General features: G+C 39.7%; 1 protein-coding gene across 1 annotated transcript; it reads left to right on the forward strand.

Annotated features, from left to right (window-relative positions):
• Positions 1 to 3,605: 3,605 nt before the first annotated feature.
• LOC104073193 (Down syndrome cell adhesion molecule-like) lies at positions 3,606 to 27,445 on the forward strand (the record flags this gene model as incomplete). The annotated part of the gene is made up of 6 exons (XM_009572884.1): positions 3,606 to 3,810; positions 10,501 to 10,531; positions 17,529 to 17,644; positions 19,634 to 19,783; positions 23,561 to 23,758; positions 27,143 to 27,445. Coding segments are annotated over 6 exons (1,003 nt in total), but the record flags the coding sequence as incomplete, so codon positions are not given.

The following is a 27,445-nucleotide window of genomic DNA, read 5'->3' on the forward strand; positions in this document are numbered from 1 at the left end:
GTTGCGTGGGGTTGTTGTGGCCAAAGTGCTTAAGGCACTTCAGAGTTGGAAAATAGTGTCTGATTAGAAATCCACATTTTCTATCCACACTTCATCATGTAGAAATTTTTGCTTTCATAGAGAGTGATTTTCTCATTTACAGAAAGCATTGCAGTGGAAATTTATGGCCAGCTCTGCTCTTGAGTGCTGACCCTACCTCTACCATTGATTCACCTTGTGATGTGAGATTAGTGCCTTCCAGCTTCTAGAGGTCACAGCTCCCTTAGGATAAAACAGATACAACGGTAGTACTTTGAAGATTAGATAATATGTGTATGAAAGTTCTAGGATACCAAATGCTAAGAGCAAGCTTAGGAGGTTTAGCAGTCTTAAGATAAACCCTTTGTAAACTTTGTAGAAATCCTGGAGTCACACGGTCTTTCCATCATTTTGTTTGGACTGCAATAGCTGATGATTGTTATCTGTGATAGAGCTCCTGAGAAATATCATGGCTAAGTATCCTTTACCTGAAACCTCTTAATGGTGAATTAGGTCAAAAGGTTAATGACAGATCTACGTGCAACTTTTTGCTTTCCATTCATAGATATTTCAGCTAACCACTTTCAGCTTACAGATTTTATGACCTTCCTGCCCCTTGTTTTTCAGAACATTTGCACTCAATACTTAAGGAGATATTTTTAGCACCGTGCAGCTGTAGTGTGCAGTGCTGCAAAGGAACTTCCTGAATCAGAGATCAGCTACTCAGTAGCCCTGACATTAAATCAGATCAGCTTGGTAGCTGCTCTAAACTATGCTAATTGATTCTAGCCCACCAGGGGACTTCCTACCATGAAGAACAGTTAGGACACAAGAAAAAGCTTCGTAGTCCTAAAGTCACAAGGTGCAATGGGAGATGCTGGAAGGGCTTCAACATAGGGGAAAATGGGGTCAGAGACATTCAAATTACAACTTCTATGAAGCACCAGTGAAGCTGACTAACAAAGGACAATGGTGAATTGACCTGGGGAAAAAAACCCTCCCAATTTGTCTGAGAAAAGCTTTGACTACTCCATTTCTAGCCAACACCTAGAATGACAACAAATGTTGAAATGGTGTTTTCTCAATGAATAGCAAGTTTAGTTTTTGGTAATTTCTAATACAATTGCTGAAAATCCACAAATGGATAATGTGAAGAATATATAAACTTGCAATATGTTTTTTTTTAATTAAGCTTGTACTGCCTGTATATAGCATTATGAGCTTTACACTTTACTTGGAAGAGCTATAAACTTGCAGTATGTTTTTTTAAATTAAGCTTGTACTGCCTGTATATAGCATTATGAGGTTTACACTTTACTTGGAAGAGCTATGGAAAATGATATTCACTTACCTAAACACTTAAGGTTTAACTGAAATTTAGGCCACTCTTAATTTTTGCATCAAAGTATTAAGGAGAGCACAACATAATTTTAGGTAATATTGAAACCAACAGTCCTTAGCCAATAGTCTCTGTGACTTTAATTCAGAGCAAAATTTGGCCCTTTAGTATTCAGAGGGGTTTAGGAGGATTTAGAGACAGATATTAGTATTACCTTCAGGAGCCTGAAGTTCTTTCCATTTCTTCATCTAATCATTTTCTTTGCCTTTAGAGTAGTGCAAAAACTGTATCTCAGTTAAGACAAGATGAAAAAATCCTGCTGTGTGTTTATTCCAAGAAATGGAAAATTAGAAAAACAAGAAAAATTATGGGGAAGAACTGCAATGGAACAGTAGAAAAATATTCAAAATGCAATTGTAAGAAAATAAATTTTCTGAAGTACCTGGTATAGATTTGGATGGTTGTGGCTTTTCTGTTTATCTCCATCCCTTTAGGGAACTACTCTTCTCATTATATGCAACTCAAATAGCTGTTCTGAAAAAACATGTCTTAGAATTCTACATTTTCACTGTGGTTATGGCACTTACATTGTACTGCATCATATCACAGGGGTTTTTTTCTGATATTGTATGGTACATAATGAGATATAACTATATCACACAATGCAGCAATTAAAATGTAAAAAAGGATGTGCCTGTTTTTCTATCTCACCCTCCTAACCTTTTAGCAAGTAAGTAGCCACTTTTATGTTCCAGTAGCTGGTTAAAATTGAATAGCTTCCATCAAAAGTCATCACAGTTCACAATACTTGCATGTTTCTACCCATTTCAAACAAATCTGCATTTTATAGCCTCATTTGTGGTTGCATTCAGCAGTTTAATAGTAATCAGGAAATAAGTGAGAAGCCTTCCATGAATAAACAGCCTTCCAAAGAAAGTGCTGCATTCTTCTCACGTCCTTTAGAAGTAAAGGGAAAAAGTATTGAAAATTTCAAGTACTATATATCACCAGGAAGCCAGGTATATTCAAAATGCAAGTATGTCCCAAAATGAAAAAGTGAGCTGCCTGCTGATGCCAGTAGTTTGTAGATTCATTTCCCTCATTTCACTCTCAAAATTTGATTGTTTCTATCCAGTGTTACTCTCCTGTTTTACTGATGAGTATAATGTCAGACACTCTTTAGCAAATCAGCATCAGGTTGGCTATCTGAAGTCCAGATCAATATCACTGCTGCACCCCTAAAACGTGACATAAGAATGTTTCTGTGCAAAGGATTCATCTGATGTATGTATGTCCTGGTTTCGGCTGGGATAGAGTTAAATTTCTTCCTAGTGCTGTGGTTTGGTTTTAGTATGAGAAGAATGTTGATAACACACTGATGTTTTCAGTTGTTGCTAAGTACCCTGCTAGTCAAGGACAGCTCCCATGCCCTGCCAGGTGCACAAGATGGGAGGGAACATAGCTGGGACAGCTGGCCCAGCTGGCCAACAGGGTATTCCATACCATGTGACATCATGCTCAGTATATGAATGGTAGGCGTGTTCCAGGAAGTAGCGATCGCTACCTGGTTATCAGTCAGCGCGGGTGGTGAGCAATTGCATTGGGCATCACTCATTTTCTATATTCTATCATTATCATTATTATTATTTTCCCTTTTCTGTTCTATTAAACTGTCTTTATCTCAACCCACAAGTTTTTCTCACTCTTACCCTTCCAATTCTCCCCCCATCCCACTGGAGGGCAGGGGGGGGAGAGAGTGAGTGAGCGGCTGCGTGGTATTTGGCTGCCTGCCGGGTTAAACCACGACAATGTAGCACAAAATGAACTTTGTCAAATACGTTCCTTACAAAGAAAAGCCCAGCAGAAAGTACGAATATGTCACAGCAGTGCTATTTTCCCATAGTAAGGAAATAATATTTCCCATACTACCTATAGGTAGTAATTCTGAGATCTCTTACAGCTTTGTAATGATTTAATATGACTTAAAATTAATCGCAGTATTTGACTGTATAATGGGCATGGTTTTCTTTCATCAATGAATGCACTTCCTCTCAATTTCTGATAATCTGTGAGTCCCTGCAGTCAGTACCTTGTCACCAGTGTGACTGGTTACATGTGTGTGGCCATTACACATGCAAAGATAGCATCCACCCTGAACATGACAAATCCTTCTTAATGTTCTGCATGCAGCTGAAGCATATAACATGCCATATTCCCTGAGAACTCAATCTTTTGTCTTCATTAATAGGCATCTAATATCATGACACTGTTTCCAGGTACAATCCCTCCACTCATTAAGTCAGTTGTGCAAAGTGAAGAAGGGCTGGCAACCAACGAAGGGCTAAAGATGCTGGTGACCATTTCCTGTATCTTGGTTGGGGTCTTGCTGCTTTTTGTGATGCTGCTGGTCGTGCGGAGGAGGAGGAGGGAGCAGAGACTGAAGAGGCTGCGAGGTAAGATGAGACCTGTGGCCCTTATTTCTGCATATGCATACTCCCTGAACACGAAAGTACAAGTGGGGCTGCACGTGACCAAACTGTTAAATATCCAGTTGGTGTCTTTTTCCTGCAATACGTAACAGACATGAGGCAATAAAGCATATGTGTTTTCTACAGAAATTCCTTCTTTTTCATTTGGTAGTAAGTTTCTAAAAAAAGACTCTTGTATCCATTGCTATTATTTTGCATGGGGAAAGGAAAATAATTCTCATGTGTTGGTGTTTGTTTGTCTTCCTTTTTTTGTGGTTGTTTGTTGACCTTGTGAACGGTCTCGATAACCTAAAATCATATTTTCTTCAAAGGGTAAAATCAGATGTTCTGAAGATGGGGGGACTTGTTTTGCAGCAGATGCAAACCATGATTCCCAAATTATAAAATGAAAGTAGCCACATGTTAGCAGGCCAGAAAACACAGCCAGATATTCTCAGATTTGTTACCACATCTTTTTCCCTATGATGTGTTATAACAAAACTATTACAACACTTCATTGTTCACTGACCTTTCATTGTCGCTGATCTGAATCCTATTCAAATTCAGGTGTGTGCTATGTAAATAAGTTTTAGATCTGTGAATTCATTCAACTCTATCAATCTTCCAGTGAATACCCCTGGTTGAGCCACAGCCAGGTTTTTGTCCCTTGCAGTCTGCCACTTCTGCACTTGGCCCTGTAGGTTTTGCATTAGCACACAACAGCAGACCTTACACTGAACATATTTGGGAAAAAGCCTTTCGAATCCAACACTGACTAAATAGTAAAGTGATTTATCATCTGCAAAAATAAATCTAATCATTTCCAAGAGCCAACACATTGTTTAGTTATTTGTATTTTAATCAAAATAGGATCATGATCAATATTAAAACCAGGGCCAACCCTGTGTATTCCATCTCACCTGAGCATCTACTCGTCTCTCTTTTGGGTCTCATTTTGTCTTCTGTAACAATATTTTGGATGTTTTTGCAAAAAAAGACAGAGATACAGGGCTCTTAGGCATAGGCAAATTCATAGATCAAAGGGGACAACTAGCCTTATGGTTCATACACAGCTCTGGAAGTCAGGGCATCTGGATGCTTTAGCTTGTATAGCAACATTCTCATTTGAAATCTTTTAAGCCATTTACCTCTGTGCATTTTTTTTCATCAAAAGTGGCGGACTAAGGGTAAAGAAAGTGTTATCTTATCTTCTCAGAAATACTGTGGAATTCCATCCCGTAACGACTAGGATATTTTGAGCTCCTCAGCTCCAGGAAATGATAGCTGTGCACATCTAGTTTTTCATGGTTAATTTACAAGTAACCATAGATCCTTGAGTTACAGTCCCTTAAGGAAGGCTGGTGATGACTGGCCAGTATGGCTTTTGCATAACATAAGACTTTTCTGAATTATTTCCTGTCAGAATATAGGAATTTAGAAAAATATCTGATCTTCACTTAAACATAGGCAGTGACAAAGAATTCATCAGTACTTTTGAAAAAAGTCATCAATATTTAACTACCATTTCTGTAAAAGTTGCGTCTCACTTCTTATCTGAATTTGTCAAGCTATAGCTCGATATCCCAGCCATCTGGTCTTGTTATACTCCTGTCTGCTGTACAGGGACTGAAGTTCTTTTTTGTATCATATTTTCAGTCTCTGATGATGTTCCTTTTACATGGTGGTAACCAAGGAATTTCTTAATGTTTTCATTGGTAAATGAAACAGATGAATCTTCTTTAATTTTTCTCTGTAGTTTTCCCATTATTTATTCCCAGCATTTATTAATTTCAAGGCTTTTATCTGGTCCCTTTGCAATCTTTAGATAGCTTTGCTCATCTGCGTATGCTAGAAATTAACATAGTATTCCAGCAACAGACATATCAGCATCAGATTGAGAGGTAACAGCCTTTCTTCTTTCCCTTTATGGTCTTCTGTCTATATCTGCAAGGATCACCTTTTTGGGTACAGCATTATTCTAAGAGTTTGCATTTAACATCTTGTCCATTGAGATCATCTGACAATTCCCTGATTACAGTGCAGCAGAATAACATTCTCCATTGTATAGCTATGGCTTGTATTCTTGATTTAGACCTTATACTAATACAGATACATTGCTAACTTGTGGCCAGCCTACCTGATGATCCAGATTGTTATGCCTCAGTGACCTGGCATTTTCATTATATTTTAGCCACCTAATTCTTGCGTCATTTTCAAACTTTTATCAGATATTATTTCATTTACTCCAGACCACTGATAGAAGTGCGAACGGTGTGATGTCCCATGGTGCATGATGAAAAGAAATGCTAAACAATGATCCTCCTCTTAAACCTGTGTCTTGAATATGTTGAAACCCATGTAAAATGGCTGCTGTGTTAATTTTTTGCATCATGCTACTTTGTTATTAAAATATTTTGAGGTACCAGAACTTTGCTCTAGAGATATATAAATATAATATTTTAATGTTATTTAATCATATCTCAGTTAAAGTTTTTTCAACGTCATCAGTTCTCAGTGCATTTTAATCTCATTTTTAAAAAATCAACTTTCTTTGACATGACTGATTGACCACAAGCCTATATTGATTGGCCTCAATTATTCCATCTCCTTTAATTCATTTCGTTAAGCTTCATTCCATTTTTTTCATCATTTTGCTCATTGCTGAGACCAGATTGATAGGACTTCAGTAATTCAGATTTTTTTTCTTCATTCTTTTTGAAGACTGATCCTGTGCTAGCCATTTTCTGCTCTTCTGGAGGTTACTTCATGATCTAAAAGTCTTATTGACAATCAGTATTGCCATTCCAGAGAACTCCTTAGTAAGTTCTCTAAAAAAAACCTGTGTGCAAGTTTTTCTGATCTCCTACCTAAAAAAAATATTTTGCTCTAGTAGTTGTTCCGTTCAACTTTCATCTGAATTAGTTTTGAAATTGAAATCCTGTCATTATCACTTGTTATGTATCACCTGGTGGGGTTTCTTTGAGGCACAGGACTCATTTTTCCGAAATCATGATTCCACCACTGACTTTCCTCTAGTCTACATCAGAAAGAATAGTTTCCACAGTGGGACCTTCTGAAAGAATTTATACAAGTTACAAACATAACTCTTGCTTTTGCGGCTCCAGGAGATGTGTTTTCTTTGAACCTGCTTGACAAAGAAGAGTGGGAATTGCAGATTTATTTGCAGTACCTTCTGCATGCAAACATTTGTACCTGTGCTTATAGACAATGGGTTTGTGGTTCCAGTTTCTGTGGGGTAAAATGTAGCATAAGAACATCAGTCTCTCCATTCTTAATCTTTTTACTCCTTGTTTTAGCATGTAGTGACAGGTAAACCTTTGTCTTCCTCCTGTGTCACGCCCAGTATGATTTATTTCTCCAGGAGTACTCTGCAGTTTTCAGCAAAGCCATGATTTTTGCCCAGTTTAGTAGTTCAACAGGTCAGGTCACAAGAAGGTCAATTGACTGCTGGAGTTCATGCAGCCATTCAGTAGGTCAGCATGTATTATAATATAGAAACCTGATGACTTGCCACTCTTTCTCCTTACTATTAACCTAGCTCCACTGCTACTGTAATAGTTTTCCCTTTGTTTCTAAGTCCAGCTCACCTTAATCCAAGCAGAAAGTATCAGCACGGCATGATAGTTCAGAAGTGGCAGCATGCAATTTAAAACTGTATCATGGCCCCTGATTTCCCAGGGGGCAAGCCAAATGTGTTAAGAATTTTAAAGGCGGCTGCCCTAGCAAATGGAAGTGAGGGCTGTCGCTGGGTCGGTGCCTGTCAATGCAGTCACGGGCGTCAAACCCATGATGAGAAGCAGTTTGCCTTTTTCATTAAGGCACGGGGTGATGCTTGGCTGGAGTGGGAGATCACCCCCTTCACTCTGTCATTCATGGGCTCCCTGAGCCCTGTTTTCCCCACCTGAAAGCTGGGAGGTAGGACACTGGCAGGGTTACTGACTCGTTTTATGAAGTATTCTTATTACACATTACAATCTGTAGTCTCTTCTCATTTGTTTGTGAACCTAGCTTTTCTCCTGTATCTGATGTTTTGGACACACTGTTATCACGTTCAGTTGCTTTTAGGCTTCTGGGTTTTGCTTTGGCAGATACATAAGATCCCGTATCTTCTTGGGACATTTGTTTTGGTCCAGTCCTACACTAACCTGTGTGCCCAGTACAGCCGTCATTAACTACAGTAACACTACCGACCATCGTAACAATCTGCTTGAATAATTAGTACATTTAAACCCTGCTGATGAAGTTACTTTTTTTTCTGCAGTACTTCCTCATTCAGCTTTTGATATGTAACATGATCTTGCATGATGCCTCATGTTATTTTTGACTGAAGATGCACAATCTCCTTTGCATCTCTTTGCGCAAGAATGCCTATATGTTAATGAGCATTTGAATATGTGCCACATACATTTAACGGTGAGAACATAACATTTTTTCCAGATGCAGCATGGAACACAGCTATATGCTGTGCAGTATCTGAGAACATGTGAGGGAGGTTGTTTGTCATTTAATCCTGGTAAACAAATCTAAAAAGCAAACTGAACAACATTGGGCCAAGCAACCTTCAACTTTGTCCCTTCAGCTTTTCTTGAGTTGTGAATTACTTGCACAAGTATCCATAGTCTTCACTTAAGGAGGCAGCAATTGCTTCACAAAAGCTGCTAGCTGAATGCAAACAATATTTGCACATTAAATCACCCTTATTATGTGTGCCAGGGGGAGAATGTGTGCATAGTCTATTCATGATCCTAGTGCTGCTAGAATAACAAGAAGCATCATAAAGTTTGCTGAAAAAAACATGATTTGGAACCAGAGCTTCTTTTTTTTTTGTGTGTTCTTCAAAAGAACTGGGTCCCTTCCTGGGTCATTAGAAGTCAGTAGCAAAACTATCTCTGATGGCATTTGGGAGCAGCAGCAGTGGTAGTTTTGTTTATGACTGATGATAAAGACGACGTCATCTACTATGTAGTACCACTTATAAGAGTGTTAACAGCAAAAGGCAATCCCAAACAAAGTGCAAAATAGAAAGTCTGAGTGCCTAAATGGAGCACTGTTTGGATTAGATGGGACATTTCAGATGAAGAGTCCTTCCCTTCACCAGGAATCTGCCATGTTTTGTGCTGAAAAGGAATAAGTGAAAGTTAAAAAGAAAGGAGTGGAGTAAACAGACCTAGAGGAAGCACAGAATTTCAGCTTCTCCAGTAGCAGGTGAGCAACGAAGCTTAAGACAGGCAAGCTGGCACAATGTCAGAGAAACAGAATGTAGAAAGTGGATGGAAGGGGTTTTGTTGAGGTTTTTTATGAATAAAAAGAGCCCTTTGTCCATTCCTTTTAAAAATGAATACAAATGTAGCCAGAGCAATGCATTAAGATGGTGGTTTGTTTCTGCCTGCATCCTCTGAATTTTAAAGGCAGGATATTTAATAGGATCACAAGCAAGGAAATTGTAGTAGGTGTAGGAGACCCAAGAGGTGATTAAGGAATAAAAAAGGGGAGATGGAGAAAACAAAGACAAATTCAGTAAATGGCAGGTGCTGGTACATTTACAAGCAGCAGATAAAAGAAGAAATTTAAAGTTTCACACAACAGGAGAGTTGCTTGAAGACTTAGAACTTGGAATTTTTTTCTTCTCAGATTTGCTTCGCTTGGTTGCACAAAGGCTGCTTTGTTGCTGTGTGATATATTTAAGGACTCTGGAGTCAGCATTTTTAAGTGAGTTTGTTTAGCAGCAGACTGCAGGAGAACAAAGCATAGCTGTCTATTGTTGCTGAATAATACTACGGAAATTATTATATTACATTGATAAAGTTTTACAGAAAGCTACCTGAAGAACACTGGGTGAACCAACTTTGATCTGATAAGTACCAGAATAATTATATCCCCAAAGGATTTTATGCTAATAAAACCAGCAATGACAACAACAGGAGGAATTTTTTTTTTTTTTTTTTTTTTTTTTGCAGGGCTGATCCATGTGGGAATAAGCCACCTGCTGTTTTGTAGGGCAGATCCATGCGGGAATAAGCCACCTCCTGTTTTGTAGGGCTGATCCATGTGGGAATAAGCCACCTCCTGTTTTGTATATAGACTGTTCTCTGAAGACCCAGTAGTAGTTTTAAATTACTGCTAGTGGAAAAGCATTCATACTTGAGAGCAACCAAACAAGTTGACTCCTTGGAGACCTCCCTTGCTCAGACCTCCATGCAGTCAGGTTTGGTTTGGAAATGGCAGGTTGGCAACTGCTCATCCAGCTTGGGTTTGGCTGCTGCCCAGAGACGGATGTCAACATTTCTGTCTTCTTGCCTTTTCTTCCTTCCTCACCTGTTCACTTGCTAACCATGGCAAGAAGGAACAGAGATGCCCATTATTTGTTAAACTGTTCCTACTTCTAATAAGATTCTACAGTTTTTTCTAGTTAAGCCAATGGTAGCTTGTACTTCTCTAAGCATCTTTGGTGCTACTGAGGAACTAAACAGGGCTGTCTGGGGCAGAAATACAGTTTCTGTCAAAGTAGGGACTTTTAGAGATTATTTTATTCTTGCCACTGATCTGAGAAACAACAGTGGTCTTACACATGGCTGATTCAAATCACTTCCTTCCTAATAATCCATCTATCAAATAGATTTTCATTGTGATGACATTTCTTCTATTTTCTTCTAGATGCAAAGAGTTTGGCTGAAATGCTTATGAGGTAAGAATAGATTTATTGCTTTTAAATTGAAAAATGTCTGTGAACTATGGCATCATATTTAAAAGTTATTATAGGGACAAACGGAGAAGTAAACCTTCTATTCCGAAATCCTTTTTCAAAATACACCATTTGACTGTTTGTTAAGAAGAACACATTGTTGATTAGAAATGGGAGAAAAAAGACAATTTGTGGACAGTATCTGTGAGGGAATGCAACGGTAAAAATCTGAGAACTCTTGTGTTAGTAGATTAAATTGTAGAAGCTATGTAGGTCCTTTTGGACATTTTTCCTACTCAGAAAAACATTTTCATAATATGTACCAAAGTAATTGCTCTTCAGAGATCATCTGATTGAAGGCAGTAAGTGCCTGGATGCAAATATCTCTAAACTTTACAGTTATATTTATGTAATTCACTATTGCTAGCTGCTTATACCTAAAGGTATAGAAGAGCAGGTAAATCCATTTATTATTTTTCAGTTCTGTTCCATCAGCTCAGCATCCTGAAATCTAATTCAGTTGTTGAATTGCAACAGAATTACTATTCTGGCACCACAATTCTTTCAAAGATGGAAATTTCATATCTTCAATGTTTATTGTTTTGTCTGGGGAAAATATTGAACTTTAAAACTGCTGCATATATTTGAAAATGGGATCACCAAGGGATTATTTTTAAGTTCAAATGAGTTTTGGTTTGCTAGAAAATCTTTGTATTTTTCAGCAACAAATTTGAGAATGTCATAGATATTTTACCAAATGAACCATACTTTAAACTTCCTCACCCGTGATAAACTTCATCTACTATTGTAAGAATATACTTACCAAAGACATGGTGACAGATGGTTTTAGTGTAAACTCAGCTCTATGCCATCAGTCTGCAAATACATCTGAATAGTCCTACTGATGTTAACAAGGCTGGTCATGCAGGTCAGGTCATACCCTTCCTATCTGCCAGTTAGAAACCCCTGCTAGCAGCAGATTGCAGGTTTAAGCAACTTCAGGAAGATATGCTCTGATATTTTTCGGTGTTGCAGAAAACAGCACAGATTAACATATGCAGCAAGTCTGTTCCCTAAAGAAACCCAACACAGACTGACTGAAACTCCTGGATGAAGATATTCAGTCCCAGTGACAACCACACATAACACCTCTGCAAAACTGGTAAACCTCTGCCTTAACCCTGGTTAGCTTCACTAGTCTTGTCACTACCTCTGCAAGGCCATTTCAGAGTCTCACTCCTCTGACACTTAGAAAACTAAACTGCCAACATAAGTGCCCAGTTTTGACCCATTTTTTCCTCTGCTGATGTTGACCTTTAATTTGAAGAGCTTCTTTTGCCGTCCCCGCCTGATGCACTCAGAGAGCAGTCAGGTTCCTTCCCAGCCTTTAGCTCAGAGCTGGTTTTCTAGGTAACTCATCTGCCACCATTTCTTTTTGCTTTTCCTTCCACCAGCATTAACATGTGATCGTCAAGTCAGTTTCTCCCACCTCACTTATTAACAAATAATCTTGGTTTTGTTAGTCATATTTTATATTTCTCTTCTGAAAGTGTGAACAAAGGCAACATTTGCAGACACGTCATAACTTGGAGCTCTCAAAGTGATGCTGTTTTGGGGAGCCTGCTTTCTACAGGCTAAACGTTCTGTCATTTCTGTGAAATACCTCCAACAGAAACCTGAGCTACCCACCATCACTAGATGTTCCTGTTAATAATCAAAGGATAATGAGCCTTCTCCAAAGCACTAGTCGCATATTAAAAAGCTCCTGATATTTTCTGTCTTTTAGATTTCACCAAAATCTGCTATGATACAAATATCAAGGAAGAGAGTATGCTGTGGGTTGTGTCTTGCTGTTTAAGTATTGGACAGAGACCAGAAAAGATGATTCCCTGCTTGGTAGGAAGGTGTGAGGGATGGAGAGAGCTTTGTGTATCTTTCCCTTCACAGAGGAGATTTTTATGAGTCTGTGTAAAGCAGATTAAGAATGGAGCTTTAGTCTTTGTTTTAAAAGATGCTGGCTTTGGCCGTGTAAGTCAAACGTCTGGGGAGCAGGATAAGCCCCAGAAGTTAGCAGTTTAATGAGATCTGCACAACTTGTTGCTGATACCTTAAATTCGCATATAAAAATCCCTGCTGCTATACAATCACAGCTCTTTTATACTTCTTTTGGATGAAAGCATCGGTCCAGCCAACTTCTTTGTAAGAGTTCACTGTGAATCAGTATAGCAATTGACTAAGTTTTCTAATTTTGAACACAAGGTAAGGAATCTTTTCTCCCTAAATGTTCCTCTGTCAGGCTGATTACTTATAAGATTTAGTTTTCCATATGTTTTTACAACAACCAGCTTAGACATCAGGAGGCTGTGAGGTGGCCTGACTCTCTGCCAAGGACCCAGAATGACTTTGGGTTTACACATATTTAATCTCTTTACATAATTAGCTTGATAGGTTTAACCCTCTCCTGTGCATAGAGATATTTTCACTCACTCAACTAAGTATTTTTTTATTAAAGATCCAGAAAGATTATTTTAAATGGGGTATTCTTTTAACTATGCACACTCTTAATACATTGTACTTCCTCTGGAAAAAGGCCCATTTATCCACAGACTGTACATAAAAGCTGTCAGACCCAAAGGCTCATGTACCCAAGTATCTGTCTTTCATAGTGGCCAAAAGCAGACACCTTGGTAGAGTAAAAGACTACAGCAAATGCATACTGACTCGTTCCCCAGACACGCTCCCAGTCTCTATCAATCTGGAGCTCAGAGCTTCATTGAACCAGAGGGAATGAATTGTATTATACACAGATCCTTACAAGGTCTGACAGGTAAAGAATAGCCATAGCACGTGTTTAAGTTTGGGATTTTATATCTGCAGGTTAAGGAAAATATAGGTAGATATGTTTCCTCCCTGTAAAGAATTAATCATTAGATTCTCATCCTCCAGACTGTTAAATACTCTAATGCCTGAATATTCCTAGCTTAGAAAATACTGGGGCACCAAACTTCAAAATTGCAATCCTAGAAATCTTTGCCTCACTGCCAAGTCCTAGAGGCACTTAATTGCTGTTGGCACTTTAGGTTTTTATAATCTGAAAGTTGAGCTATTGTGGTCTGCAGAAAATAATTCAAAATTCCTTGAGCCAGAAAAAGATGTCATGCTAATCAGCAGCAACTCTCTTGTTATTGCCAATTGCCTGTTCTGTGTTTGGACACTCCATGTCGCCATGCTGCTGCATACAGGAGAATTAATTAGACCAGTAAGGACGAGGAGAGAGATCACACAAAACAAGGCATAACTCTCGAGCATAGTAGGAATTTTCCTGAATATAGAGAGGCCTGGGTTCCAATTCTGGCTTGAAGGACCTTCCATGTATTTTGCATAAAGCTATGCCAGGAATGGGATTCAGAATTCTCTCTGGGCAGGTGAGCAATATGACCGCAAACCTGGGGAACTGCCCTCCTGCTCCTTGTGGTCCAAACAGTACTTTCTGTGTGGCTGAGTACTTTGCAATAGTAGGAATATAGAGCATTCGTACTGCAGAAGAGCTTCTAGCTCTCACTGGGATTCTGGGGTCTGCATTCTCTGAGGAAGATGTCTGATTTGATCCCTTTGTCTCCTGCATCCCTGGTGAGCGGAGAGGAGGGGTGCAATGATGCATTTATAAGACTCAATTATGTATTGCACAGGTTCTATATGTATCTGATTGCATGTATCCTATAACTATTGGATTATTGATTATTAATTGAAATTGGACCTCAGAAATTCAGTTTCCTACTTGATCACAGGTTTGCTCCATGATCTTGACAAGCCCAAAGTAGTCCAACTTTTCAAGGGCATGTATTCAAGCATATTGGGCATGCAGATAATATATTAGTCTCTGATTCTCTTACTTGAGTGCAAACCAATAGGAGAGTGGCATCTAATCCATGCAGAGACTTTGCAGAGACGTCGAGAACATCAGTGTGGAATTTATCTGCATTTAGGATCCTAAATGTCTTTGAAGATTTATGTGCTTAATAAGACACTGTGAGTACTATTCTCCACTCATTATATATGGAGAAAAGTCTGGCAGCCCTTGGGTAGCTCTTCTGATATTTTGCTTCCATAATGATTAAATGAGGCACCAGTTGTAGGTTGTCTGAATGCATTTCAGCTATCCATCTGAACATGATGGCAACAGTACCACCTAACCATCCAGGTAAAGACAGAGACGTTGAAGTTTGAGATGCATAGATAGTGTTAATGCTGGGGACCACAAGAACAGGGAAAGCCAGAAGGTGAGAATCAGCCAGAGGAGTGTACCTGTGTGCCTTGCGGATCTCGCTCTTGGAGTTGGAGCAGAATTACTGACCACATGACGAGGAAATTCCTCCTAAAAACGAGGACCGCCAAGCCTGCAATAGTTAGGTCTTGCTCACATGGAGACACAGCAGGAAGTTAAGGCAAATTGTCTAGGGATGTGGGCTCATCACACATGCATCCATCTCCTATGTAGAGGCCCGCACTCAAGGAAGAAGTGAGCTTATCATCAAGCAGCTTTAATAGTCCTCTGCTGATTCCATTAACAACAATAATTTATTGCCAAGGAGAATTAAACTGAGTGATCTACAGTTATTTCAGAATCATAGAATCATAGAATCATAGAACAGTTTGGATTGGAAGGGACCTTTAAAGGTCATCTAGTCCAACCCCCCTGCCGTGGGCAGGAACATCTTCAACTAGATCAGGTTGCTCAGAGCCCCGTCCAACCTGACCTTGAATGTTCCCAGGGATGGGGCATCTACCACCTCTCTGGGCAACCTGTGCCAGTGTTTCAGCACTCTCATTGTAAAAAATTTCCTTCTTATATCTAGTCTAAATCTACCCTCTTTTAGTTTAAAACCATTCCCCTTGTCCTGTCACAACAGACCCTGCTAAGAAGTTTGCTGCCATCTTTCTTATAAGCCCCCTTTAAGTACTGAAGGCTGCAATAAGGTCTCCCCGAAGCCTTGTCTTCTCCAGGCTGAATAACCTCAACTCTCTCAGCCTTTCTTCATAGGAGAGGCGTTCCATCCCCCTGATCATTTTCGTGGCCCTCCTCTGCACCCGCTCCAATAGGTCCATGTCTTTCCTGTGCTGAGGGCTCCAGAGCTGGATGCAGTACTCCAGGTGGGGTCTCACCAGAGCAGAGTAGAGGGGCAGAATCACCTCCCTCGACCAGCTGGTCACACTGCTTTTGATGCAGCCCAGGATACAGTTGGCCGCCTGGGTGGCGAGCGCACATTGTCAGCTCAGGTCCAGCTTTTCATCCACCAGTACCCCCAAGTCCTTCTTGACAAGGCTGCGCTCAATCCCTTCATTCCCCAGCCTGTATTGGTACTGTGGGTTGCCCCGACTCAGGTGCAGGACCTTGCACTTGGCCTTGTTGAATCTCATGAGGTTCTCATAGGCCCACTGCTCGAGCTTGTCCAGATCCCTCTGGATGGCATCCCGTCTCTCAGGCATGTCGACCACACCACTCAGCTTGATGTCGCCTGCAAACTTGCTGAGGGTGCACTCGATCCCACTGTCTATGTCATTGATGAAGATGCTAAACAGTACCGGTCCCAATATGGACACCTGAGGGACACCACTCGTCACCGATCTCCATCTGGACATTGAGGCATTGACCACTACCCTCTGGATGCGTCCATCCAACCAATTCCTCACCTACCAGACAGTCCACCCATCAAATCCGTATCTCTCCAGTTTAGAGAGAAGGATGTTGTGAGGGGGGACCATGTCAAAGGCCTTACAGAGGTCCAGCTAGATGACATCCGTAGCTCTTCCCGTGTCCACTGATGTAGTCACTCCATCATAGAAGGCCACTAGTTGGTCAGGCAGGACTTGCCCTTGGTGAAGCCATGCTGGCTGTCTCAAATCACCTCCCTGTCCTCCATGTGCCTTAGCAGAGCTTCCAGGAGGATCTGTTCCATGATCTTCCCAGGCACAGAGGTGAGACTGACTGGCCTGTAGTTCAACAGTTTTACACCAGAAAATGAGCCTGCACTTGCATTTTAAAGCTCTTTGAACTGTCAGCACTTGGATCACACTACTGGCTGATTTGTCCTAACTTTCCTCAACCTCCCTGTGTAAAGAAGTATTTGCAAATATTTCCTCTCCTCCAGAGAGTAATTACATCTAAAAGGGCAAAAAGTTCCTGGGTTTTTTGTGCAGTCTGAAGGTTTCTTGGTGCAAGCTCTGTACTAGAAATGATTGTAGCACTCAGTTTTATTATCCATTTTCATTTGCTTTCAGTAGACAGCTCATTTAAGAAGTAATTTTCTGGTACACAAACTTCAAAATGAAATTGTTTCAATTTGCATGATGATAGAATAATTGTTTTATGTTCTTTTTTAGAATATTGCATCAATCAATTAGAAATAATCCATGAATGTAAACAAGATTTGCAATTTTATTCTTGGAACATCAATGGGACTAAAACCTTTATTTACTTTATGCAATTTATTAATGGAATCCCTAGTTATTAATATGCTTTTTCATTTATCAATTCTAGTGATAATTGGAATTTATCTAATGAAAAATAACGAAAAGTTAAAAAAATAATTAGAAATTACTCAAGACATCATTTTCCTACCAACCTGTTTGATCAGCTGTGTGTTTCTTTACTCATATTCATGAGGAATGAAAGAAAAGGTCCACCTTGCAAAGTGTTTTTACTAATTTCGTTATATGACAACACTTGAAGAAAACTATATGAAATTTTCAGGAGATCCCTACTGATAAAGAATAGACCAAATCCCTCAACGCTGTGCGTTCATTTAACTGCTTGTCATGTGCAATAAATTAATACCATGCACTTGTTCTGAACAGGGGAAAATAATATGTATAAGTATTCTGCTGATTATGGTTATATTAATTTTTTTTTTGAGCTGGACAGATTTAAAATGAGGAAGTTTGCAAGTATCCTTTCATTTAGACTGAAATGTTAATGTATTCACTTCTCTTTTGTTTTTAGCAAGAACACCAGGACATCGGATACACTTAATAAGCAGCAGCAAACACTGAGGATGCACATAGACATTCCCAGAGCACAGCTTCTGATTGAGGAGAGGGACACGATGGAGACCATTGGTAAACTCTTGTTGGGCTTGTTTTCACTGGTTAATGTAACAGGCACTTTAGGTGAACCTCCTTTACCCTACACGTTTTCCCCACTGCACACATCAAGAAAAAAGAGCTACAAAGTAATTTGCCACATTTGAAAACTGAACTGATTTTTTTTTCTCCCCTTTGAATAATTTTCCACTTTAAGTAGTCGCAGTACAGTATTTAAAATAATGCAGGACATTAGGAAAATGAAGCTGATGGAAAGAGCCGCTTGAAGAAAATGTAAATGAAGAGTGGCAGATTTATGATTTTCGTTTTGATTTCTCTTTTGGCTTTGACTAGACAGTTGGTTCACTGGCATTACTTATAAGGAAAACGAAATTCTGAAACTACAATATCAGTATTTAAAGATTTGCAACAGCCAACTTCTAAAACTTACACTTTGCATATTGTATCCACCTGTCTATAGCAAATGATATTTCAACATTTTGATCAGTTTTCAGCTTTTGTGTATCTATGCAAAATTCAAATCTAAACTGTTTCACACAACAGAAAACAAGAATTCTCATGTGGCTGGCACATAGCTGAACTGTCATGAAAAACAGAATTGTTTGGTGCTGGGGTTTTTTTCCAAATAAACACAAGATGTCTGAAATCTCAATGGAATAAAAATGCAACCTGATCTTGTGACTGTATGGGTACACACTGTGGCAACGCTTTTGAGTTACAGTTGCTGAGCAATAAGGGGTTATAGTGGAAATACCGTTAGTGCCTTAACTGTAGCAATACGATCAGTGTCTTAGTAATAGCCAGCTCTCCACAAAGCACTCAGAATAAGCAGGCCCTTTGGCAGTCTTTGACATAGTTTACTGCCAAGAGGCTTTATTGCCAACCTGAATAAGAGCTCATCTTTTGCCAGAGATAGAGTAATTTGATTTCATAATGCTCATTCTATTTATGGCCTTCTTTGGGTAAAAAATGCTAGTTATGTTATTGTGCAGAACTCCTCGCCTTAATGGTGTCTTGTCAAGCTAAAAAAAACCCAAAAACCAGGAATGCTTAGAAGAAGCAGATCAACCTCTGCTGACTAGTAAATGCACGGAAGCCCCACTGCTGCCAGTCCCCTTAGAAATACATTACAAAGCTATATAGCATAGCATAGCATAGCAGGAACTTCTTGTGGCTTTTATTACTGTTAGGAATGGATAAAAAGACTGTAAAGAATACAAAAGAAAGTCTGACATCATGCAAATAATTGTCCTGCAAGCACAGAGACAGTGGAAGATTTATTGATGTTCAACCTTCTACGATGAAGTGGACCAGCTTCCTGTTTGGAGCAAAATAAATACAATACAGAGATCACAACTGGGGGAAAAAAAAAAAAAAGTGCTGTATAGCACTGGCTTTCTGCAGGGATCAACGTCTTTGTAGAAATTTGGTGCATATATCCTGCCCTATAAGGAAGCAATAGGCAGCAGAACCATACAACAGTAAAGGTCAGTGCTCACTTTTTTTTCTCAGTCCTTCCCAAGGCCAGGCTTCACCTCGCACCTTTCTTTGCAGCTGCAGGAGACCCCATAGTCAGCTGGACTGACTATGTTTTGAGAAACTTATACGGCTCACATAAAGCTCCCCAAAGCTTCTTTTTCAAACCTACAGTACTGAGGTTTGGTGCAGAGAGAGCTGGTAGGACTTAGCCCTTAGCTTCCAGAATGGCAAAACACTGGATGCTTAATAGTCTGTCTTAGTTGCACATCTCTAAGGTGAAATCATAAAGACAAACATGAAAATTACACTTATTCTTTAGTATGAACTTTGAGTTTAAACCCAGAAGCTCCCAAGCTGTGGTACACACTTCAGAGCCATCTTCAGCCCTGCAGAGAAGAGGGAGCTGCCACTGCCAGTGGTGGCACTCAGCTGAAAAGAAGTCTGGGGACTGGCTGTAAAGCTCTTCTGAAGGCAAACCCAAAATTCATTATTCGATATCTGTCTGATGGGTTTTTTTACTTGCAGATGACAGATCAACAGTTCTGCTCACCGATGCTGACTTTGGAGAGACGTCTAAGCAGAAGTCACTTACTGTCACCCACACAGTACATTACCAGTCTGTGTCACAAGCTACGGGACCACTGGTGGATGTTTCTGATGCCCGGCCAGGAACAAGTAAGCATATAAGAGAATACGTTGTCTGGAGAGGAGAAAGCTATAAGAAAATGAATACTGTGCTCCTGCATTTGTATCCTCATGAAGTTTTTTCTTTAATCTGAAACTTGAGGGAAATCTATTTAGGTCAGCAAAGAACATTTCTTATACAATTACATTTAGTGATTCAATATGGTAAAAATTGCATATGCATCTGAAATGTAGGTGTAATTTTAAATAATTCATACCTGGCTTTCATTAAACCAAATGCATGCTAGATATTAATTTCTAGAATTTATTGAGTAAATTAGCGTAATGGCTTTTAGTGTCTAATATATTCTTTCTCGGTGATCAATCTTTATTGTATTTCAAAATACGTCTTCCCTCCTTACCTCTCCATCAGGCAAGAAATACATTTCTCATTATTGCTTTTCTGAAAAAGTTGTATTTCCAGTTTTAGTTATTATGGTAAATTACTTTTCTAGGTATATTCATGTTGAGTTATTCTTATAGCGATTAAAATACTATCATAAATTAATATACTGCTGCAATCCATTCTTCTTAATTTCTCTCATGAATGTGTTCCGTATCTATGTAAATGGAAAATAAAATCACTAGATTGAAGGAATACTTATGAGTTAGGAATATTATCAAAGTGTAGTTCACTAGCAGTGTGCATTTTCTAAAATCTCTTGGATTATTTCTATCCCTTGATCATTTCAGAATTTGTTTACTTGGAGAGTTTGGTGAACATAAATGCTGAAAGCTTAGTTGTGCATCATTTAAAATGCAGATTATTTGAAAAAACTTCATTTCATCTTCATTTCCACCCCAGTCTTTATAAATGATAGTTGTTCTAGTCCTGACCTTGCTGCTTTTCTAACTCTGTCAGAGTTAAGCTATGGCTAGTTATTTCTTGAAGACTAGATTAGAACCACCATTTTTCATCTGTGGAGAGCCATGACATTTGAGTTAGAAAAGTCAAGATATGACATCTGTTTTCTTTCTGGTACTACTCTCGTCTTGCTCCTTTAGTTCATGTACATGCTGGCTAGCCTGCTCACTAAGAGCAAAAAATATCATATAATTTTTATCATGTTGACAGATCAAGATTGTCTGAGTAACCAATGGAGTCTCCATTGTTTTCCCTGTCTTTTCTAATAAAGAAAGAGGCACCACCCCAAAATTGCCTGCCTGTACCACACCACAGCATTTTATAGCACCAGCATCTTCCATTCCTAATCCCTTTTTTGTGTGCAGTTATGTGCTTCAGTCCATTGAAGTCAGGAAGAGACTTCCCTCGAATTAAACTGGGATTTAACTCATGTATGAGATTATGATCTGCGTCCAGACCAGCTTTGGAAATAGAAATCCACCATCACTTTTATTATGCAGTAAAGATCTGATTGCAGCTGTGTGCAGGGCTGGGTCAGAGACTTTTAGGTTGTGTTCTCTGGATTTAAGACACTAGTATAGCTTTGACAGAGGCTAGGCTATGAGATTTTGTTTAGACCCACTTTCTGTGAGAAGAGTGGTGCAGTGCCCAGCCAGGTGGCTCAGAGGTTATGGATCCTCCCGCCTGAGTGTACTCACACTCACTGATTGGCAAATATTGCCTTACAGCACTTTCAACGTTGTTCTTTAGTTCTTTTGTATTTATTTATAAAAGAGGTATGCTCCGTGAACCTTTGCCTTGCTCACCTCAGCTCTCTACAGTTATGTTTCAGCATATGACAGCAGAGCTGGCTTAACAACAGGGGCACCAGATGTGCGCTGTTTTCCATCACACCGGCAGCTCTGGAGCTCGCTGTGTCTGTGCTACAGAGACCTTTATGCAGGCACAGCACAGCTGGTGCAGAGCTACTGCTCAGCACATGCTCAGCAGGACGAGCACTGACCTCCTGCCTGCTGGCAGCAGGCTCTCCCGCCTCCTTCAAATTGCTGACGAAAGCCTACTGAGTCACAGGATCAGAGAACAGTTGAGGCATCTCTGGGCACTGGCTAGTCCAGCCCCTCTGCTTAAAGCAAGGTCAGCTAAAGCCGGTTGCCCAGCGCCATGCCCAGACAACTTTTGAGTATCTCCGAGGATGGAGACTCCACCACCTCTCTGGGCAACCTGTGGCAGTGTCAGCCACCCTCACAGTAAAGTGTTTCCTGATGTTCAGAGGGAAGCTCCCGTGTTTCACCTTGTGGCCATTGCCCCTGGTCCTGTCACTGGGCACCACTGAAAAGAGCCTGGCTCTGTCCTCTTTGCACCTTCCCTTCAGGTATTTATATACGTTGATGAGATCCCCCCAATCCTTCTCTTCTCCAGACCAAGCAGCCCCAGCACCGTGCCGAGAGTTTTCCCACCAGCACTCTCCTTCTGTCCTTCATGCCTTCCCTCGAAGCAGGCACGAGGCTTACTTCTGGCTACATGACAGCCACGTGCCAACTTTCCACAGCTGGTACAAGCGGTGGTTTATACTGACAGCTGGTCATGTTGTGCCAAGTGCGGTTTTGGATGTTATCCATGTGAGGCGGCTATGTGTTGCACTTACCAGGAGGATCAATTACCAATGGCACCGGGTTCAAATTTTTCCACTGCTGTAGGGGGAAGATGTGAAGCAGGAGAAGGATCAGACCATAGCTGGTATTTGTAAATAAATACCTTGTTTCTTTGAAGCAGCAGAATACAAATTCTTACTGGGAATGCTTAGGCAGAAGCAATGCTCAGAGTCATTATCTGGGTATTGTTTTTTTCTTTAAATTGCGTCTGTTAAAGTCTCTTACCTCAAAGACTGACAACTTCACTATTTGAATGTGAAAAAACATTTGAATAGATTTGAATTTTTCATTTGTAATACACTTTCTCTCTATTTTTAGTAATATCCTTTCAGAAGCTCCGAAGAGAGAGTCACTTTCTGTTTGCCACATAATGATTTTTCTATTCCACTTGCTTTGTTAGGGAGTACAAGCCGCACTTTTACAGAAGCACTATTTATTAACAAAATTAAGGAGGTCAGTTTTGGCAGATAGTTTGTTTTTACTCCCTTGGTCACCACATTATCTCTAGGATAATAAATAAAATATTGCTGACCTTAAACAAGTAGCAGATGATTTTTAAAGTTTAAGAAATTGTATTTATTTACTCTTTTTTTTTTAAAACAGTCAAACCTTTATGAACCTGTTCCTACTGAAACTCTGATGGCACTATTACTGGTTGTGTTTTGTCTTGGCTACCTGTTAAAAAAAATAAGGAATCTGTAGCTGATTAATACCATAATATAGTAAAAGTATTAGTAAAATGTCCAGAATAGGAAATTACATCACCACATTTCTAAACACACGTTTTTACAAACTGAGGGCAGGTACCTGGTGTAGGGTGTTTCTGAGGGCACATCTACACTGATAATTTACCTTAGACTTCACTTAAGATGTGGTATGAAATCCCCCACCAGATCTACTTGCCTTGTACTCTTTCACATCGCAAAGTCGTTTTGGTAGTGGAGAACCGCTTATGTTGATTATGTTGCACATTCATTATAATGCATGTGTCATAGGAGATTGGTGGGCCTCTCAGCTCTTCAGCTGAATCCTTTTTAAAATGCATGGTTTCATTAGAAAGAAGGTATTTAAAAAAAGCGTTAGCAGTTTGGTAATGAACAGCACTTTCACTGTTCATTTTTTTTCCACAAAGAATGTTTTGTAGGGCTTTTTAACCGACATGATTTCACTGGCCATCCCTTTCTGACAGGGCTCGTTTCCTTATCAATTCAAGAGCCTAGTGGCAAAGACCCTCTCTGTTATCCATCACAGATCCTACCACAAGGAGGAGTGCCAAAACCGGACCCACAGCTCGCAACCGCTACGCTAGTCAGTGGACCCTCAACAGACCTCACCCCACCATATCAGCTCATACCCTCACCACAGACTGGAGGCTGCCCACCCCCAGGCCAGCGGGATCGGTGGACAAGGAAAGCGATAGCTACAGCGTCAGCCCCTCGCAGGACACAGGTACGAGGCGCTCTGCAGGGCTGCGCTGTGCAAACGGGACAGCAGTAGCTGCAGCAACCTTCTTGGTCCTTGATGCACTTCATTTGGTGCTTAGGTGTCATTATTTTTTCCTTGCTAGCGTGTTTTTCTGTAGGCTGTTTATAAGGGGTGCCACAAATGCATATAGTGCTAATAATAAGAGATATTATGCCCCTGGTTTCTCATGCCACACATACATACTGGAGTCCTTTGAAAGATGTGGCGGTAATTTTTCCTGTAGCTGAAGTGCCGTACTTCGTGTATCTGAAAGAAAAAGGGGAGAATTTGCCGCATGAAATGGCATTGACCAGGAAGGGGCAGTATTAGCAACCAAGAATAGGCCTGAGTCATAGGTGGAATGGTTTTAAGGTTTGAGCTACACTGAGGTTAGTATTTTCCTTTTCCCATTCATGTAGTATGTTCATAGGGTTTATTCTAAGTGGAAAAATTGAGAGGGAAAAATCTGGAATTAGAGTCCAAGTCAAAATCCATTCATATCACTGAATATTACAGCAGCTAGCCCTGATTTTCCTGAGAAACAAAATAGGTTTTATTCCTCTATATATGATAAATGGGGAGAAACTGAATACATACTCTGCCTGCAGTCTTCATCTCTTCTTGATGTCTTCACATTATAAATGCAATTGTAACTGAAAAAAAAAGCTTTCTTCTCTGCCCTACACTGAACAAGTGATCAAAAAAAAGGCAAATAAATGAGTAAATGATTAAGCAGAAGAATAGTCACAAAGCAAATCTAGTAAAGGTTAAATATGAAGAAAGGTAAAATACTATTCAAAGGTATTCCTGGCAGAAGTGAATCCAGGCTTACTCTGGCCTCCTCAGAAGGAATTGCCTACCTTCCATCCTGATTTTAGAGGAAAAGTGTCTGTCACATGAAAAAGCTATGTGTTAGAGCTACAAAGAAGTAGGTGTGACTGGCCTTTCACCATGAAAACCAGTATGACTGTTTTTATTCTATAAGAACAAACATCTGACTTCCCTTACATCCAGTAATTTATAGGTTGGAGTTCTCATCCTTTCACAATTCATCCTCTTAAACTTGTAGACCCCTATATTGTCTCCATAGGGTAATGGCACTCAACAGATACCTCTAGCCAGCTGACAAACTTCATCCTGATTTTTTCAGGTAGAATTGTCATAAGGCTTTAAGGATTAACTCTAATAGTTATACAGGTACAAATATAAATAGCAAATGTTATCTCAGAAACCCTTTTTGTAGATATTCCAGATTCCAGGTGCACTTACATGTGTTCCAACATTTTGTCACCCAAGGATATTTTCCAATGGGTGTGGCAAAGGGCAGAGAATTCAATTTGCTGTGTGGTTTAATAGACAAACTACATGCAGTTTTGTAAACAGACTTCATAATCTATATTTTAACATGGATACTTTCCTACTCTGTGTCTACCCTTGAACACACAGTGATTTATGTAAGGGATAGCAAGCTTTACATCATGCTCAAGAAAGGTTTTCTTGTGCCAAAATGTAGCTCTATTATGACACTCGGTTTCTCAGGAAAGAATAGAGTCACTTTAATCTAAGTACTTCAGAAGTTTAAAATTTCCAAACAAACACTATAATAGATGTAGCCAAAGTCTGTGTTCAAGACTCAATTGAACTAATGTGCACATTTGATCACTTTTCCAACATGGAGTTCAGATTTCTGAATCTAGTTGATTCAGTTGATATTTGGCAGAATTTAGCACTTTCATCAAAACAATTGTAGGTTTAAAAGCTGTAGCTTTTAAGTTTAGGAGAAATGTATTGCAGCAGTTCATAGCTGTAACTAAGTTCTAATGTTCTAACTAGAGGCTATTAGAAATTTTCTGTGAATCTAGGTTTCATGAAGCTCACCCTGGGCTTGATGATTTGATGAACTTTCATCAAATCTAAAGTAGGTGTTCAAGCAGATTCCTCCTGGAATAGTCTCCCCAGTGCATGGGATATAGGAAGCTGCACGTCCTGAGCTTCATGGACCAAACTGGGACCTTTGCATGACCATCATTTTTACAGACACTGCTCTATGGCACGGGGCAACTGCAACCTTCCAGGAGTTTCCAGTTGATCAGAAAGTTGGAAAGACATTATTTTGGTGTGATTTACGAATCAAATGTGAAAAACAGGATGATGTTTCCTGGGGGGGGTGGGGGGGGGTGAAAGCCTTGTTTAAGTTCTGGCCAGCTCAAAATCTTAAGCAAGTTACAGCATATTGTAGAAGTACTTGTCATTTTAAATAATGCATGGTCCTATTTACAAGTGGCAGGAGTGTTGTTCTTTGTGCACAATGAAAACTGATGCAAGGATCCTAGCACACAATAAAAAAGATAAAGATTTGCAATAACAACACAGCTGCCTCTGGCTGCTATATGAGTCCCATTTTTATGAATTAGTTTTTACATTGTGCTTGTTTATTGAACATCACCAACAATGTCTGAAATTGTACAGATCTTGTGATGAAACAGGACTTCTGCCCAAGGAACTTTTGAAAGTCCTCTGCTCTTCCAGCCCACTGAAGTAGAAGTGTGATGGGTGCAACAGACCAGTGATTTGTCCCTGCAGAAATGAGCGCTGCATTTCCAGAATGCTTTTTAATGTATCAGTAGCCATCTACATCTTCAATAATAGTGCTTGTTTAAGAAATATTGATATTCTCAGAAACTCATCAGCAGAAAAGAACAGCTTCTAGGTCATAACAGCCTGTGTGTCAAATACGAAGCCCCCATTAGCTTCAGCAGCATTGAAAAAAGCACCTGAATCACTGCACACTGGTAGCTACCAAACAATATTGCTTTCTTAAGACCTTTGTTCCATATGAAATGAGTTAGTATTTTACCTGGTGTCTAGAGAGACAATGTCTGAAAGACACTGCCTTTATATTTGACCTTTGTCCTTAGGGCTTTCTCAAAAAAAAGTTGTAAGATTGAAACAGGTACAGAAGGACTATCCTTTCTCACCTAGACATCGCCTCACAGAAATATTTCTGAGATGCATTAAAAAGATAATGTAAAGAAGTTGTTCCTCATTTTGCTAAATCTGTTTTGTGGGTTTCTAACATTTTGAAGTCATTTAACTTTTAGAGAAATGATCTTTTGTAAAAAAAAAAAAAGTAACCTTTTTCATGCATTAAAAGGTTATTTCTTCTAAACCATTAATTTAATGCTAAGCCAAAAAATGCTGCTAGCAGAATAAGACTTCACTTTAGATTATCTGTAATTATCAAGTAACCTTGATAATTTCAGGGGCTCTGCATTTTACTAAGAAATACTATCACGTTCATAGCTTTTTTTCCAAAAAGGATTGTGCAAATGTTTTCTTTCTCCCATTATTTATATTTCTGATGTTTAGATCGAGCAAGAAGCAGCATGGTCTCCACAGAAAGTGCCTCCTCAACATACGAAGAGCTAGCGAGAGCATATGAGCATGCAAAAATGGAAGAGCAGCTGAGACATGCCAAGTTCACCATTACAGAATGCTTCATATCAGACACATCGTCGGAGCAGCTCACGGCAGGGACTAATGACTACACAGACAGTCTGACCTCAAGCACGCCGTCAGAGTCGGGGATTTGCAGGTTTACCGCGTCCCCCCCCAAACCTCAGGATGGAGGGCGAGTGATGAACATGGCAGTTCCAAAGGCACATCGGCCAG

This window comes from Fulmarus glacialis, unplaced genomic scaffold, assembly GCF_000690835.1.
Source record: "Fulmarus glacialis isolate BGI_N327 unplaced genomic scaffold, ASM69083v1 scaffold8612, whole genome shotgun sequence".
Classification (NCBI taxonomy): domain Eukaryota; kingdom Metazoa; phylum Chordata; class Aves; order Procellariiformes; family Procellariidae; genus Fulmarus; species Fulmarus glacialis.